General features: G+C 45.0%; 1 protein-coding gene across 1 annotated transcript in view; it reads left to right on the top strand.

Annotated features, from left to right (window-relative positions):
- The window catches only part of LOC311527596 (NADPH oxidase 5-like), a 106,188-nt gene that overhangs the window by 72,630 nt on the left and 18,421 nt on the right, over positions 1-15,137 (top strand). Inside the window, exons 6-9 of the mRNA XM_084641752.1 lie at positions 7,191-7,314; positions 9,947-10,097; positions 12,198-12,408; positions 14,736-14,970. Of these exons, the coding sequence (XP_084497878.1) occupies positions 7,191-7,314; positions 9,947-10,097; positions 12,198-12,408; positions 14,736-14,970 (721 nt within the window). The remainder of the gene's footprint in view (positions 1-7,190; positions 7,315-9,946; positions 10,098-12,197; positions 12,409-14,735; positions 14,971-15,137) is intronic.

Consider the following 15,137-nt stretch of genomic DNA (forward strand, 5'->3'; position numbering starts at 1 on the left):
GCATCAGCCCAGGGCATATTTGAACACAAGATTTATCTCTCTCTTATCCAAGTAAATACTTATATGATGTGATCTGGCAAAATGACCTTTTAAAATAATGTTTTAGTAAATGTGTCTTGATTCTGAGTTGACGTTTTTAGATCTGTTTTTTAAACTTGTATTAGGGTTTCTGTTGGAATCCCACTATAGAACACCATGAGTTAATGTGGAACACATGCAATTGAAAAGAAATACTAATATATTGGGAATTAATAAAAGTAACCCCTTTATGTTGTACTATTTTGCACTGAACTCAGTTATGTGGTGTGCCTACAATACCTGTTTTTCAGCTCTTGCATGAATTAGAATAGGTATAGTTATCATTACATTTGCTATTTTAATACAGTACAAATGTGCTTCATCAGGGTCATTTTAACTTAAAGTAAATATATTAAACACTGGATCAAAATTAGGCAAATTAACACTTTGTGTCTCATGGCACTCTTATTTGTGATATTGAGTTAGGAAGAATGGAACTCAGGACAGTGACATTGGGAAAAGGAAGAGACTCTGGACACAGTCACAACAGACGTTTCAGGTAATGTGTGTTCTCTGTGACAGGAGTGTTGTAGTCTGAAATACATTCAGTTATGCATTTTGTTGTTTTAAAGGGAAGTTCAGCATTTTGAACATTTTACTAGAATAAAGAGAGCATAGAGGCTCCAAGCACAAATACACTTCCAGCACAGAGAGCTCTGAAAATACTTGCATGGTCTAGGCTTTCTTTATAAACTGTTAAAAGTAAGTAGAAGAATTTCAGAAAAATACTGCCTTCACTCTGGGGAAAATGCTGACAGTTCAGGTATATCATCTACCAATAACCCAACCGGCAAATCAAAACGTTATTTTAGACAGTCAGGACCTAATTCTCTGGCAGGACCTAAAACTCGTGGCGAACGGGGGAAGTCCCGGATGACTGGAAAAAGGCTAATGTTGTGCCAATCTTTAAAAAAGGGAAGAAGGCGGATCCTGGGAACTATAGGCCAGTCAGCCTCACCTCAGTCCCCGGAAAAATCATGGAGCAGGTCCTCAAAGAATCAATCCTGAAGCACTTCCATGAGAGGAAAGTCATCAAGAACAGTCAGCATGGATTCACCAAGGGAAGGTCATGCCTGACTAATCTAATCGCCTTCTATGATGAGATTACTGGTTCTGTGGATGAAGGGAAAGCAGTGGATGTATTGTTTCTTGACTTTAGCAAAGCTTTTGACATGGTCTCCCACAGTATTCTTGTCAGCAAGTCAAAGTAGTACGGGCTGGATGAATGCACTATAAGGTGGGTAGAAAGCTGGCTAGATTGTCGGGCTCAACGGGTAGTGATCAATGGCTCCATGTCCAGCTGGCAGCCGGTGTCAAGTGGAGTGCCCCAGGGGTCGGTCCTGGGGCCGGTTTTGTTCAATATCTTCATAAATGATCTGGAGGATGGTGTGGATTGCACTCTCAGCAAATTTGCGGATGATACTAAACTGGGAGGAGTAGTAGATACGCTGGAGGGCAGGGATAGGATACAGAGGGACCTAGACAAATTGGAGGATTGGGCCAAAAGAAATCTGATGAGGTTCAATAAGGATAAGTGTAGGGTCCTGCACTTAGGACGGAAGAACCCAATGCACAGCTACAGACTAGGGACCGAATGGCTAGGCAGCAGTTCTGCGAAAAAGGACCTAGGGGTGACAGTGGATGAGAAGCTGGATATGAGTCAGCAGTGTGCCCTTGTTGCCAAGAAGGCCAATGGCATTTTGGGATGTATAAGTAGGGGCATAGCGAGCAGATCGAGGGACATGATCGTCCCCCTCTATTCGACATTGGTGAGGCCTCATCTGGAGTACTGTGTCCAGTTTTGGGCCCCACACTACAAGAAGGATGTGGAAAAATTGGAGAGAGTCCAGCGAAGGGCAACAAAAATGATTAGGGGTCTGGAACACATGACTTATGAGGAGAGGCTGAGGGAACTGGGATTGTTTAGTCTGCAGAAGAGAAGAATGAGGTGGGATTTGATAGCTTCTTTCAACTACCTGAGAGGTGGTTCCAGAGAGGATGGTTCTAGATTATTCTCAGTGGTAGAAGAGGACAGGACAAGGAATAATGGTCTCAAGTTGCAGTGGGGGAGGTTTAGGTTGGATATTAGGAAAAACTTTTTCACTAGGAGGGTGGTGAAACACTGGAATGCGTTACCTAGGGAGGTGGTAGAATCTCCTTCCTTAGAAGTTTTTAAGGTCAGGCTTGACAAAGCCCTGGCTGGGATGATTTAATTGGGGATTGGTCCTGCTTTGAGCAGGGGGTTGGACTAGATGACCTCCTGAGGTCCCTTCCAGCCCTGATATTCTATGATTCTATGAATTCTGATCTCACAGGAATGTGAATTAGAAGTCGCTCCATTGCACTTAATGGAATTAACTGGTGTAAAACCAATCTGAGTCATCTTGTGGCCAGATAGTTGTATGTTAATAAAGGTTTGCAAAGTGTTCTGAGATCTCTGATTGAAGAGTTCTGAGACCTTCTGGTGCTGTGGTTGATTGGCACTGTAGGGCAAGCTAAGGTCTCATGGATCCTTTCCCTCAGAATCTCCCTGTACCTTTCTGTAACACTTGTAAGATGAGTATTATCGTGATATTTAAATAATGAGATAAATTATGCCCAGAACCTCATCTAAAAACGAACTGTGCACTGCAAACTTTGTGTACTACAAGGTTTCTGGGACTCGACCCATGGAAGTGCTAAAGCCTCAATGAAGTTGTTTCAGTGTTCATAGAATCATAAAAGATTATGGTTGGAAGAGACCTCAGGGGGGTCATCTAGTCCAACCTCCTGCTCAAAGCAGGACCCACACCAACTAAATCATGCCAGCCAGGGCTTTGTCAAGCCAGGCCTTAAAAGCCTCTAAGGATGGAGATTCCATCACCTCCCCAGGTAACCCATTCCAGTGCTTCACCACCCTCATAGTAAAATAGTGTTTCCTAATATCCAACCTAGACCTCCTCCACTGCAACTTGAGACCATTGCTCCTTGTTCTTGTCATCTGCCACCACTGAGAACAGCCTAACTCCATTCTCTTTGGAACCCCCCTTCAGGTAGTTGAAGGCTGCTATCAAATCTCCCCTTACTCTTCTCTTCTGCAGACTAAACAAGCCCAGTTCCCTCAGCTTCTCCTCGTAAGTCATGTGCCCCAGCCCCCTTGATCATTTTCGTTGCCCTCCGCTGGACTCTATTCAATTTGTCCACATCCTTTCTGTAGTGGGGGACCCAAACCTGGACCCAATACTCCAGATGTGGCCTCACCAGTGCCAAATAGAGGGGAATAATCACTTCCCTCGATCTGCTGGCAATGGTCCTACTAATGCAGCCCAATATGCCGTTAGCCTTCTTGGCAACAAGGGCACACTGTTGACTCATATCCAGCTTCTCATCTATTGTAATCCCCAGGTCCTTTTCTGCAGAACTACTGCTTAGCCAATTGATCCCCAGCCTGTAGCAGTGCATGGGATTCTTCCTTCCTAAGTGCAGGACTCTGCACTTGTCCTTATTGAATCTCATCAGATTTCTTTTGGCCCAATCCTCCAATTTGTCTAGGTCACTCTGGACCCTATCCCCACCCTCCAGCATATCTACCTCTTCCCCCCGGCTTAGTGTCATCTGCGAACTCATTGAGGTTGCAATCCATCCCATTATCCAGATCATTAATAAAGATGTTGAACAAAACCGGCCTCAGGACCGACCCTTGGGGCACTCCGCTTGATACTGGCTGCCAACTAGACATGGAGCCATTGATCACTACCGACAATCTAGCCAGCTTGCTATCTACCTTATAGTCCATTCATCCAGTCCACACTTTTTTAACTTGCTAGCAAGCATACTGTGGGAGATCGTATCAAAAGCTTTGCTAAAGTTAGGATATATCACATCCACTGCTTTTCATATATCCACAGAGCCAGATATCTCATCATAGAAGGCAATCAGGTTGGTCAGGCATGACTTGCCCTTGTTAAATCCATGTTGACTGTTCCTGATCACCTTTCTCTCCTCCAAGTGCTTCAAAATGGTTTAGTTGAGGACCTGCTCCATGATTTTTGCAGGGACTGAGGTGAGGCTGACCGGTCTGTAGTTCCGCAGGTTCTCCTCCTTCCCTTTTTTAAAGATGAGCACTATATTTGCCTTTTTCCAATCATCCAGGACCTCCCCTGATCGCCATGTGTTTTCAAAGATAATGGCCAGTGACTCTGCAATCACATCCCTCAGACCCTCGGATGCATTAGATCTGGACCCATGGATTTGTGCATGTCCAGCTTTTCTAAATAGTCCGTAACCTGTTCTTTCACCATTGAGGGTTCCTCACCTCCTCCCCATACTATGTTGCCCAGGACAGCAGTGTGGGAGCTGAGCCTTGTCTGTTGCCATGTTTGCATTCGGCCTGGAGTTTTCCTTTATTGCACTAACCATAGTGTGTCAGTTTGCCAACTTACTGAGTTTTTAAGTAACTAAGTAAACAGAGGGAGCCTTCGAAATGAGATTTGCTGCCTCCATGCCAGTGATGAAGTGAAACTATACCCCTTGATGTGTGAGCTGCACTTTACTTTCTAAACTAACTGGCTTATCACACATGGACCTGAAGTGCCTATTACATCAGTTCATAGCAAAGTGCAAGTGTTTTACTATCTGGTTTCTGGTTCTGACATTCCCATGGCAACGTCCCCCCCAGTTTAGTCACAGTTTACTGCCTCACAAGTAGGATTTGTTCAAAAATTGAATAAAGGTTGCAGCATGAAAAAAGATACTTCCCCATGTGTTCTTGATGGCTAATAAATAAAGACTGAGACTCAGTGTGAATAGGAGCTCTTTACTGATTTTGGCAGGGTGCAGTTTTCAAGGTTAGACCATTTAATAGAGCCTGCGATGTAAAATAAAGGAAATTAAAAGAATAACATAAACAGCTGTGGTCAGCTACATTTTAAGTACAATGAGGCAACAGAATAACTAAGCTGCAATTTAACATATGAGAGAATAAGTGGACATGAGTCAGGAAACGTGTGAAATCATAAATTAAAAGACAGTGTGAAGTGGTACAGAGCTTGATAATGATTTACCTTTATAGATAGATTTATAATATAGTGTATAAAACCTGTGTAGCTGTGTCAAGTATTTTATACCTAGTTTGTGTGTGTCTCTCTCACACACATATAAACTGGATATAAAAATACCTGATATATTACTGGAAGATCCTTTCAGGAGGAGTGTAAAATTCTTATGATGATCCCTATTTGGCTGACTCCTGGAGATGTAAGAATGGGATCTGGTATCTGGAAGGGTTTTAGTTTAATAGAACATGACACATGGGATGATTTACAATACTGAAACGACTTGTTGACTATTCTCTCTTTCCTGTTTTTATGGACCATTGGTCTAACCCAGTATGGCCATTCTTATGTTCTTATGATAAGTAAAGCTGGTAATTCTGCCTGGTAGTTAAGGTTCCTTGATACTTCCCATTATAAAACCCTGTTTTCAGTTATTTGTAACTTTACCAGACGTTAACAATTTGGGTTGAAATTTTGCATGCCAGGTGTCTGTCTCGGTCTGATTTTTGTTTTTTGTTTTTAAGTTTCAGTAAAAATGGTTCTGCCATTTCTGAGAACAAGACTAGGGAAAAATACATTTATTTTGCCCAGGTTAAAAAAATTCCTATAGCAGTTTCATTTAAAGCCTTTAGCTCCCCAGGGTTTTGTGGAAAATTTGTGAAATTTGGCCTGGCCTGGGGATATGCATTTTTGCTGTTCCCTTGACAAAATGCCAAATCTGGCTAAGTTATTAGCTTTTGAAAAGTTTCAGTTTGCACATGCACAGTAGAGATGTGAGAGTTTGGCAGCTAAATTCTGTGAAGATTCCATCTATACCGAGCATGCTCCAGCCCGTGGCTGCAGGGGATGAGCAGGGTTTTGCCGGCAAGTGCTGCTCCTGACTGCTCTGGTACTGGGCATAGGAACTGAGAGCCAGGAGATGGTCTTTATTGTACCCCCAATGCTCCCTGGGCTGGCACTCAAGCAGTGTTGCGGAGAACACAGCTTGACTCAAATGCAGAAGATAAGAGGCAAATGGAGTGCAGGGCATAGCAGAGGGAGTAGTGGACAAGGACCATGGGGTGGGGAGAGACTGGGACTGGGACCTGGCAACTGGATCTGGACACAGAGGAGGCTGGCACTGGCTGGACAGCTGTACCTGCTATTTTAACAGAGGTCTGGGGGAAACACCAATGATAGGAAGATATTGAAATATAATTCTCAAAGTATTCTCAATTCCCAAAGCATTATCAAACCAAAACGGATCCCTTACTGCTATATGTCTGATCCAGTGCACTAAATGCCCTAATAACAACTGTGTGGATGAAACCAGACAATCATCCTCACACAGAGAAATGATACAAGAGGCTGGGCAAACACCTTTCACAAAACAGTTACTCCATAGCTCACCTCTCAGGCTGCGTCCTCAAAGGAAAGCTGCACAATGGCTTCAAAAGATGCCCCTGGGAACTTGAATTTATAACTTTGCTAGACACTAAAAATCATGGACTGAACAGAGACACCGGATTTATGAAAAGAAAGGAGTACTTGTGGCACCGTAGAGACTAACCAATTTATTTGAGCATAAGCTTTCGTGAGCTACAGCTCACTTCATCGGAAGTTGCATCCGATGAAGTGAGCTGTAGCTCACGAAAGCTCATGCTCAAATAAATTGGTTAGTCTCTACGGTGCCACAAGTACTCCTTTTCTTTCTGCAAATACAGACGAACACAGCTGTTACTCTGAAACCGGATTTATGGCTTCTTACATTGATCCGTAACCCACTAGCCCCATGACTGGAGAGTTGTTAACAGTCCACTCCACCTTGAATGGTCTCTTATAATAAGTGTTAAATACTTGTGCTAAAGAATCTGTTCCACCTTGTATTTAGCTGTGGCACTGACTGCATTTCACAGAGCCAAAGAGGAGCTTGGTGTAACTTGAAAGCTTGTCTCATTCACCAACAGAAGTTGGTTCAATAAAAGATATTACCTCAGCCATGTTGTCTCTCTAATGTGCCTAATAAGGCATTTCTAAATCTGAGCAATTAACATGAAGTCCTAGTGACAGTGTTTAATGGTGCCTTTTTTTTATTTCTAGCACAATGAGTATAGACGATGATACCCAATGGCTTGAGTGGGTAACGAAGCAGTTTGAAAGCATCGCTGGGGAAGGTAAAGAAATTGACTTGGAAGAATTCAAAACTGCTCTGAAAGTGAAAGAGGCAAGTTGTTTGGGGGGAGTTTGGCTGATGATCTGCTGTGTTTCTGTTCAGATAGCCAGATGTGAGCTCAGACTGTAGAGGTATTATTAGACTTCACCCTTTTGTTAGTAGTTAGTGCCAAACAATACTGGCAGATTGAAAAGGGTCTGTGGTCTGTTGTTGTCCTGTCTTAATTAGAAAAGTTTCAGAGTAACAGCCGTGTTAGTCTGTATTCGCAAAAAGAAAAGGAGTACTTGTGGCACCTTAGAGACTAACCAATTTATTTGAGCATAAGCTTTCGTGAGCTACAGCTCACTTCATCGGATGCATACTGTGGAAAGTGTAGAAGATCTTTTTCTATACACACAAAGCATGAAAAAGTACCTCCTCCCACCCCACTCTCCTGCTGCCCCCCCAACCTGAAGCAAATACTCACCAGCAACCACATACCACACAACAGAACCACTAACCCAGGAACCTGGACTGGACCAGGCTGAGGTTGGTGGTGGGATGGAAATTGTTGAAATCATGGTGGAATTCCTCAAGGGCTTCTTTTCCATGGGTCCAGATGAGGAATGAGCCCTTGAGGAATTCCACCATGATTTCAACAATTTCCATCCCACCACCAACCTCAGCCTGGTCCAGTCCACACAAGAGATCCACTTCCTGGACACTACAGTGCTAATAAACAATGGTCACATAAACACCACCCTATACCGGAAACCTACTGACCGCTATTCCTACCTGCATGCCTCCAGCTTTCACCCTGACCACACCACACGATCCATCGTCTACAGCCAAGCTCTGCGATACAACCGCATTTGCTCCAACCCCTCAGACAGAGACAAACACCTCCAAGATCTCTGTCAAGCTTTCTTACAACTACAATACCCACCTGCAGAAGTAAAGAAACAGATTGATAGAGCCAGAAGAGTTCCCAGAAGTTACCTACTACAGGACAGGCCTAACAAAGAAAATAACAGAACGCCACTAGCCGTCACCTTCAGCCCCCAACTAAAACCCCTCCAACGCATTATTAAGGATCTACAACCTATCCTAAAGGATGACCCAACACTCTCACAAATCTTGGGAGACAGGCCAGTCCTTGCCTACAGACAGCCCCGCAACCTGAAGCAAATACTCACCAACAACCACATACCACACAACAGAACCACTAACCCAGGAACTTATCCTTGCAACAAAGCCCGTTGCCAACTGTGCCCACATATCTATTCAGGGGACACCATCACAGGGCCTAATAACATCAGCCACGCTATCAGAGGCTCATTCACCTGCACATCCACCAATGTGATATATGCCATCATGTGCCAGCAATGCCCCTCTGCCATGTACATTGGTCAAACTGGACAGTCTCTACGTAAAAGAATAAATGGACACAAATCAGATGTCAAGAATTGTAACATTCATAAACCAGTCGGAGAACACTTCAATCTCTCTGGTCACGCGATCACAGACATGAAGGTCGCTATCTTAAAACAAAAAAACTTCAAATCCAGACTCCAGCGAGAAACTGCTGAATTGGAATTCATTTGCAAATTGGATACTATTAATTTAGGCTTAAATAGAGACTTGGAGTGGCTAAGTCATTATGCAAGGTAGCCTGTTTCCTCTTGTTTTTTCCTACCCCCCCCCCCAGATGTTCTGGTTTAACTTGGATTTTAACTTGAAGAGTGGTCAGTTTGGATGAGCTATTACCAGCAGGAGAGTGAGTTTGTGTGTGTATGGGGGTGGGGGGGATGTGAGAACCTGGATTTATGCAGGAAATAGCCCAGCTTGATTGTCATGCACATTGTGTAAAGAGTTGTCACTTTGGATGGGCTATCACCAGCAGGAGAGTGAATTTGTGTGGGGGGGTGGAGGGTGAGAAAACCTGGATTTGTGCTGGAAATCACTTTAGATAAGCTATTACCAGCAGGACAGTGGGGTGGGAATAGGTATTGTTTCATATTCTCTGTGTATATATAAAGCCTGCTGCAGTTTCCACGATATGCATCTGAGGAAGTGAGCTGTAGCTCACGAAAGCTTATGCTCTAATAAATTGGTTAGTCTCTAAGGTGCCACAAGTCCTCCTTTTCTTTTTGCGAATACAGACTAACACGGCTGCTACTCTGAAACCTGTCATTGTAAGGAGAGTGATCACTTTAGATAAGCTATTACCAGCAGGAGAGTGGGGTGGGAGGAGGTATTTTTTCATGCTGTGTGTGTATATAAAAAGATCTTCTACACTTTCCGCAGTATGCATCCGATGAAGTGAGCTGTAGCTCACGAAAGCTTATGCTCAAATAAATTGGTTAGTCTCTAAGGTGCCACAAGTACTCCTTTTCTAATTAGAAAAGTGAAGCTTAAAAACAGAATGGTGGGGCTAATGAAGAAGGGTTATAAAGAGCTTTGATTATCACAGTACTCGTCGTATATTGTTAGCAGTGATGGAAACCACAGGCGAAAGACTAGGGATAAATCTTTAAGTCTTAGTCTGTTCGTCTGACTAGTTTTTCCTAAGGTTGTCCATCACCATGATATTCAGCCCTTACTAAGCCAAAATTTCCATTGATGTTAATGGAAAAGTTCTGGCTTGGGTTTATAAGGAGTTCCCCTCAAGTGTTGTTGAAAATATTTGTTCTCCTTTCTGTAGTCCTTCTTCGCGGAGAGGTTCTTTGCATTGTTTGATTCTGATGGGAGTGGAACCATTAGTTTAGATGAGTTACTCAAAGCCTTGAACCTTCTCATACATGGAGACGAAACAGACAAGCTAAGATTCCTCTTCCAAGTTTACGACGTAGATGGTAAGATTCTGAAGAACATACTTACCCCCAGTTGTCATTTGGATATCAATGCTGCTGTCCTCCTGACCATGAGAGTGCTTCTGCCTTCTTAAAGATGGGTGGAGGGGACATGCCATTAGCATATATTTATATGAATCGGACAGCTCAGCTGAAGCCATTCTCTAATATTCTATAGCGCCACCCTTGTCCTCTTCCAGCACAACATAGATTTCTCTCCTGAATTAAAGCAATCTGTCTGAGAACTATCGGTAATGGACACTTCTAAACCATCTATCAAGCTTAACTTTGAAATCCATGACTTTTCAATCTTCCCCATCTGTGATGAAAGTCTCAAAAATACCCATAAAAGGCAGCAATTAAACAAGCTTCAATTGTAAGTTCTACCTCGGTATGTTCTTACCCTAGATGCTGGAGAGGAGCCAAACCTTTAGGGCTAGATTCACCAAGGGGACTTACACACCTCACTGCTACGTTCGGAACCTAAGTCCAAACTTTAGATCATCAGAGCTACTGCTGCCTAAGTCCCTATGTTTCCATTTGTAAAGTCCCCTAGGTACCTCCACCTCTGTCATGGGGTACATACACAGCCACCTCAGTCCTGACACTGCCAAGGAGCTCAGCACCTAACTCACAACTCAGCCCCAGGAGGATTCTTGAACTAGGCCTTCCTTCATCTATCTCACTTGTGGGGCCAGATCGGGTCGGTGTGCTGAGAGACCCCCTTAGAGCACATCTAGTGGATCAGACCCCACACAGAATACAGCCAGGGCAGGCGGGTCCCCCCCCTCCCACTTTTACCCAATAGCCCAGTGGCTGCAGCACTCACCAGGATGTGAGAGACCCCGATTCAAATCCTCACTCTGCTAGGGGTAGAGCAGGGATTTGAACCCAGATCGGTCGCCTCCTAGCTGAGTCCTCTCACCACTGGATCATGGGGTAACTCCCTCCCAATCTCCCTTGTTGGAGCTGTTCCACTCTGTATAAATAATTAAATATTAATTGGGCCACAGAGAGAGAGAGAGAGTATGCCTACGCCACAATCAGAGGTGTGACTGTGGCATGCGTAGCCATCCCCATCAATAGCAGTGAAGCCATGGCAGCACTGGTTGTACAAGTCCATGCAAGATTCTGGATATGTATTCAGGTGGCTAGCCCATGCTGCCACAGCATCATTATTATTGTTATTCGAGCAAGCTACATGACAGCTAGCTCGGGGATGTCGACACACGCTGCAGTCACACCTCTGATTTCGGTACACAGAGAAAGAGATTAATTAATTAATGCACTGATTGCACCAATGACTATTTTAATTATTTATACACGGTATTTAAACACACCCAGTGAAGAACAAGTGCAGTCAAAGACAATAAAAAGTATTTTGTTAACAAAACATATTTGTTCAAAAATATTATTTATAGTGAATGGTTTGATCAAAACTACAGGGGCAAGTTTGAAGCTAGGGACCTGATTCTAAAACATACCTGCCTCAACTTGAAATTTGCAAAGAGGTTTAGTTTTGAGGGTCATGCTTTTTTGTTTGGTCCAGTATTGACATTCTGGTACATGTGAAACGTTGGTTTATATACAGGCTAGGAAAAGTGAAAACATCAGCAAAATAAACGTCCCAGTTCTGACCTGGCAGTATTTTCTGCTCTGACCTAATTGAGCTTAAAGGATTGGCTACAAAACTAAGAACCAGATCTCTTTCCAAGCTAATTTGTCTTTACATTTTGCAGCCAGTTAAGCATGTCTGTGTGGATTTCATAATGGTGAACATTGTCAATCAAGATTGGAATTCACATTCTCAAAATAGTTGTTTCACATAGATCACTCACTACTTAATCTACATTAAACTGATTTTTTTCTAATCTATCAACAATTAGCCAACCTTACCCTTGGGGCACAATTTCCCAATGAAAATCCTGAGTGCAAGGAAGGAGGCCTGTTTCTGTATCCAAGGGGAAGATAAAACTAAAAGCACCCAGGGTTTTCATAAACCCGTTCACTAGCTGTTGTGTATCCTTTTGTTGTCTTGGTAACACAGGAGCAAATGTGTTATTACTTTCATCTGTGTCAGATGCAAATTCTTGCTCATTGTAGGCAGTGGTTCCATCGACCCGGATGAACTGCGCACAGTCCTGAAATCATGTCTGAAGGAGAGCACAATATCCTTGCCAGAGGAGAAACTGGATGACCTCACGCTGGCTCTTTTTGAGTCGGCTGACAAAGACAACAGTGGCTCCATCACTTTTGAGGAACTCAAGGAGGAACTAGAATGCTTTCCAGAGGTCATGGAGAACTTAACCATAAGGTAATGGCTTTGACAGGCCCCTCTGGGTTCCTAATCAGCGCTGTATATTAGAACTGCATTTTCCTTGGTAGCACCTTGCTCTTCCCCAATTTCACAGGCTCCTTCGATATCATTATTTATGCTCATAGCGACCTCCCCGCGGAGGGGTGCTTTTTATTTTTTCCCTTTGCGATTAAGTGTCCCTGTACCAAACCCTTCCCTCATCGGGAGAGCACGAGGCCTGGGATCCCGTCCGAGGCCTGGGATCCTGTCCGAGGCCTGGAGGTGATTTTTGAGAAGCAGCTCATTTAAAGGAAGCTGCATCCCTTCTGTCCACAATGGGGCTGCTTGGACATTCTCAGGGCAAGACACCCACCATGCTGTGCTCCAACTACACAGACTTGGCATGCTTGAGTCTATTGCTGGCAGCTGCCATCGAGCAGGGAGCTGGCATGGTTTGTGACACTCGCTTACCGATGCCCAGTGTGAGAAACCGGACACCAGTTTCTGTGCTGCTGCAGTGCAGGACTAACCATCAGAACAGGGCAGTGATGTTTAAAAATGAAGGGCCTAAGATCCTGAGCATCTCCTGCGAGGCACTGCAAGCATCCCCTGCTGAAATGAAGAGCATGGTTCCACTTCAGAAATGCTGCTTGTCGTGTGCTGTGAAATGCTCTTCCCGGAGGAGAAGAGGCCAGGAGTGAGTCTTGCCATGTGAACCATCAGAATGTGAACGGGAGCAAAATACTGTAGTGTTCTAGACGTTACACATCACAATTGACTCTCCTCCTAATCTGTACAATTAAAGGCCCATCTAGAGCCGAGGGTAGCGGTATCATTCAGGATGGTTCCCCTCTCTCAATAGATACTTCAGTAGAGATACCGTCAGAATGTGAGGAGCCCAGTGGGATACCTCTCATTCTTATTTCCATAAGGCGAATCTCCTGATTCCACCTAATCAGCATTAACTGAGGGACATTGACCCTTCTCCGGCATTGTGGAATGACTTAGGCACATCATCTCCACCTATTCGGTTTCCTCCTGTTAGTGACTTACAGCTGCCTTTCCACTTTCTGTGCTTCAAGAAGTTGGGACTTCAGGGTGCCTCCATCTGTCCATTTATTGTAGGCTCCCACTGCTCACCTTTGTGGCCATTACAGCCCCTGGGAAGGAGGGTTTGTGTTCCAGTAACTTTATCCAAATCCTTCTCCACCAATCCTGATTCATCTAGGAACCAGTAGTGCACTGCGTGAGCAGAGCAGCCCAGGGGACATTCCAGACGGTAAACCAAGAGCTCAGGCCAAAGGCAGCCAGAGTTTATACTCTTCTACTGCTCTCAATCTATCCAAAGGGTCCCAGAGGTATGATATGCTCAAGATGGTACAAAATGGCTGCAATCTCTTCCCTGCAGCCCGGTGGAAGACCAGCACCAACGTGTAGGGGCATGCAGTCATCATCATCGTCTTGGCAAATCCCAAAGGGGCATGGCCTTCTTGCAAACCTAGCACCACCCAGATCGATCTCTGGCAAGATGGTTAAGGTGGTCTGATTGTGCGTTCGGTTTCTCTCTAGCACTGGCAAGCGTGTTGCGCCACTGAAGCTTTTGGTGCCCTCATAGTCACTGGCCGTGTAGCAACATTCCTTGGTACATACACGCTGGACTTCGTTGGTCTTCCATTCTAATAATATAGCCATACCAACCAAGCCGCTAAAACCGAACCAGTGCTGATGGAGGCGGTTGCTGGGTTTGGCTTTGAATATCCTTGTTGCTGAGCTTGTCCTGCCATTTGACATGCAGGAGGAGACAGCGAGAATTGAACACGTCAATCCAGTGACCTTCAGCCCGCCTCTGTGCCCATGTTTCGTATCCATACAACAGAGCAGCTTTGTAGCAAACATGATGTCACGACTTCCCCACAAAGGCTGCTGGTGGGCCCCAAACATGGAAGCCGCTGCTGCTATGCAAGCGTCCACATCTTACAAGCCTCCTTCAGCCCTATCTGGGACACTGCCCATGTATTTGACAGCTGCCACCTGCTCGATGACCCATCCGGATGGGTTAATATCAAGCTGGTTGTAAGCTGGAGCTGGAGGCTGTTTGATGCTATGGCCAGGGACTTAGTTGTATATGGATTATATGGAGGTGTAAAGTCTGGGGGCAGGAACGCTACTTGCAGTTGAAACCCAAAGGAGAGCATCCTGCAGCTGCTGCCACTGGCAACCCTGGGAGTTCCCCTTGGAGAGTGGGTGCAGGGCCTTCCCCAGTGCTCTTCTCACAGCTGCAGAGCCTGGGAGCTGGTTGCTTTGTAACAGACCTCTTCCCTTCATGTTCCCTCCCTTTCCAACAGTGCCGCCAACTGGCTAAAGCCCCCGACCGTGGAACAGAAGAGCCACACGCCGCGCTACTTAACCCCAGCCTACTGGCACAACAACAGGAGCAAGCTGCTCTTCATGGGCAGCTACCTGTGCCTGAATACCCTCCTCTTCACCTGGGCTGCTCTGCGGCACACGCCCCTCGGGGGCTGGGTCATGATGGCGAAAGGCTGCGGGCAGTGTCTGAACTTCAATTGCACCTTCCTTGGGGTGAGTCCTGTGCCTCTCCAGACAGATGGGGGCGGTCACACCTCCCTCCCAGTGCTCTTGGAGGGTTCATGAATCAGGGGTCACAAGAGGCTGAGGTTAGTGCTTGCGTGGCAGGGGCTCTAGAAGAGTGAAGCATGGAATCGTAGAAATGTGGGCCTGGAAGGGAC

Source organism: Lepidochelys olivacea, assembly GCF_965140295.1.
Source record: "Lepidochelys olivacea isolate rLepOli2 genome assembly, chromosome: 10".
Lineage (NCBI taxonomy): Eukaryota > Metazoa > Chordata > Testudines > Cheloniidae > Lepidochelys > Lepidochelys olivacea.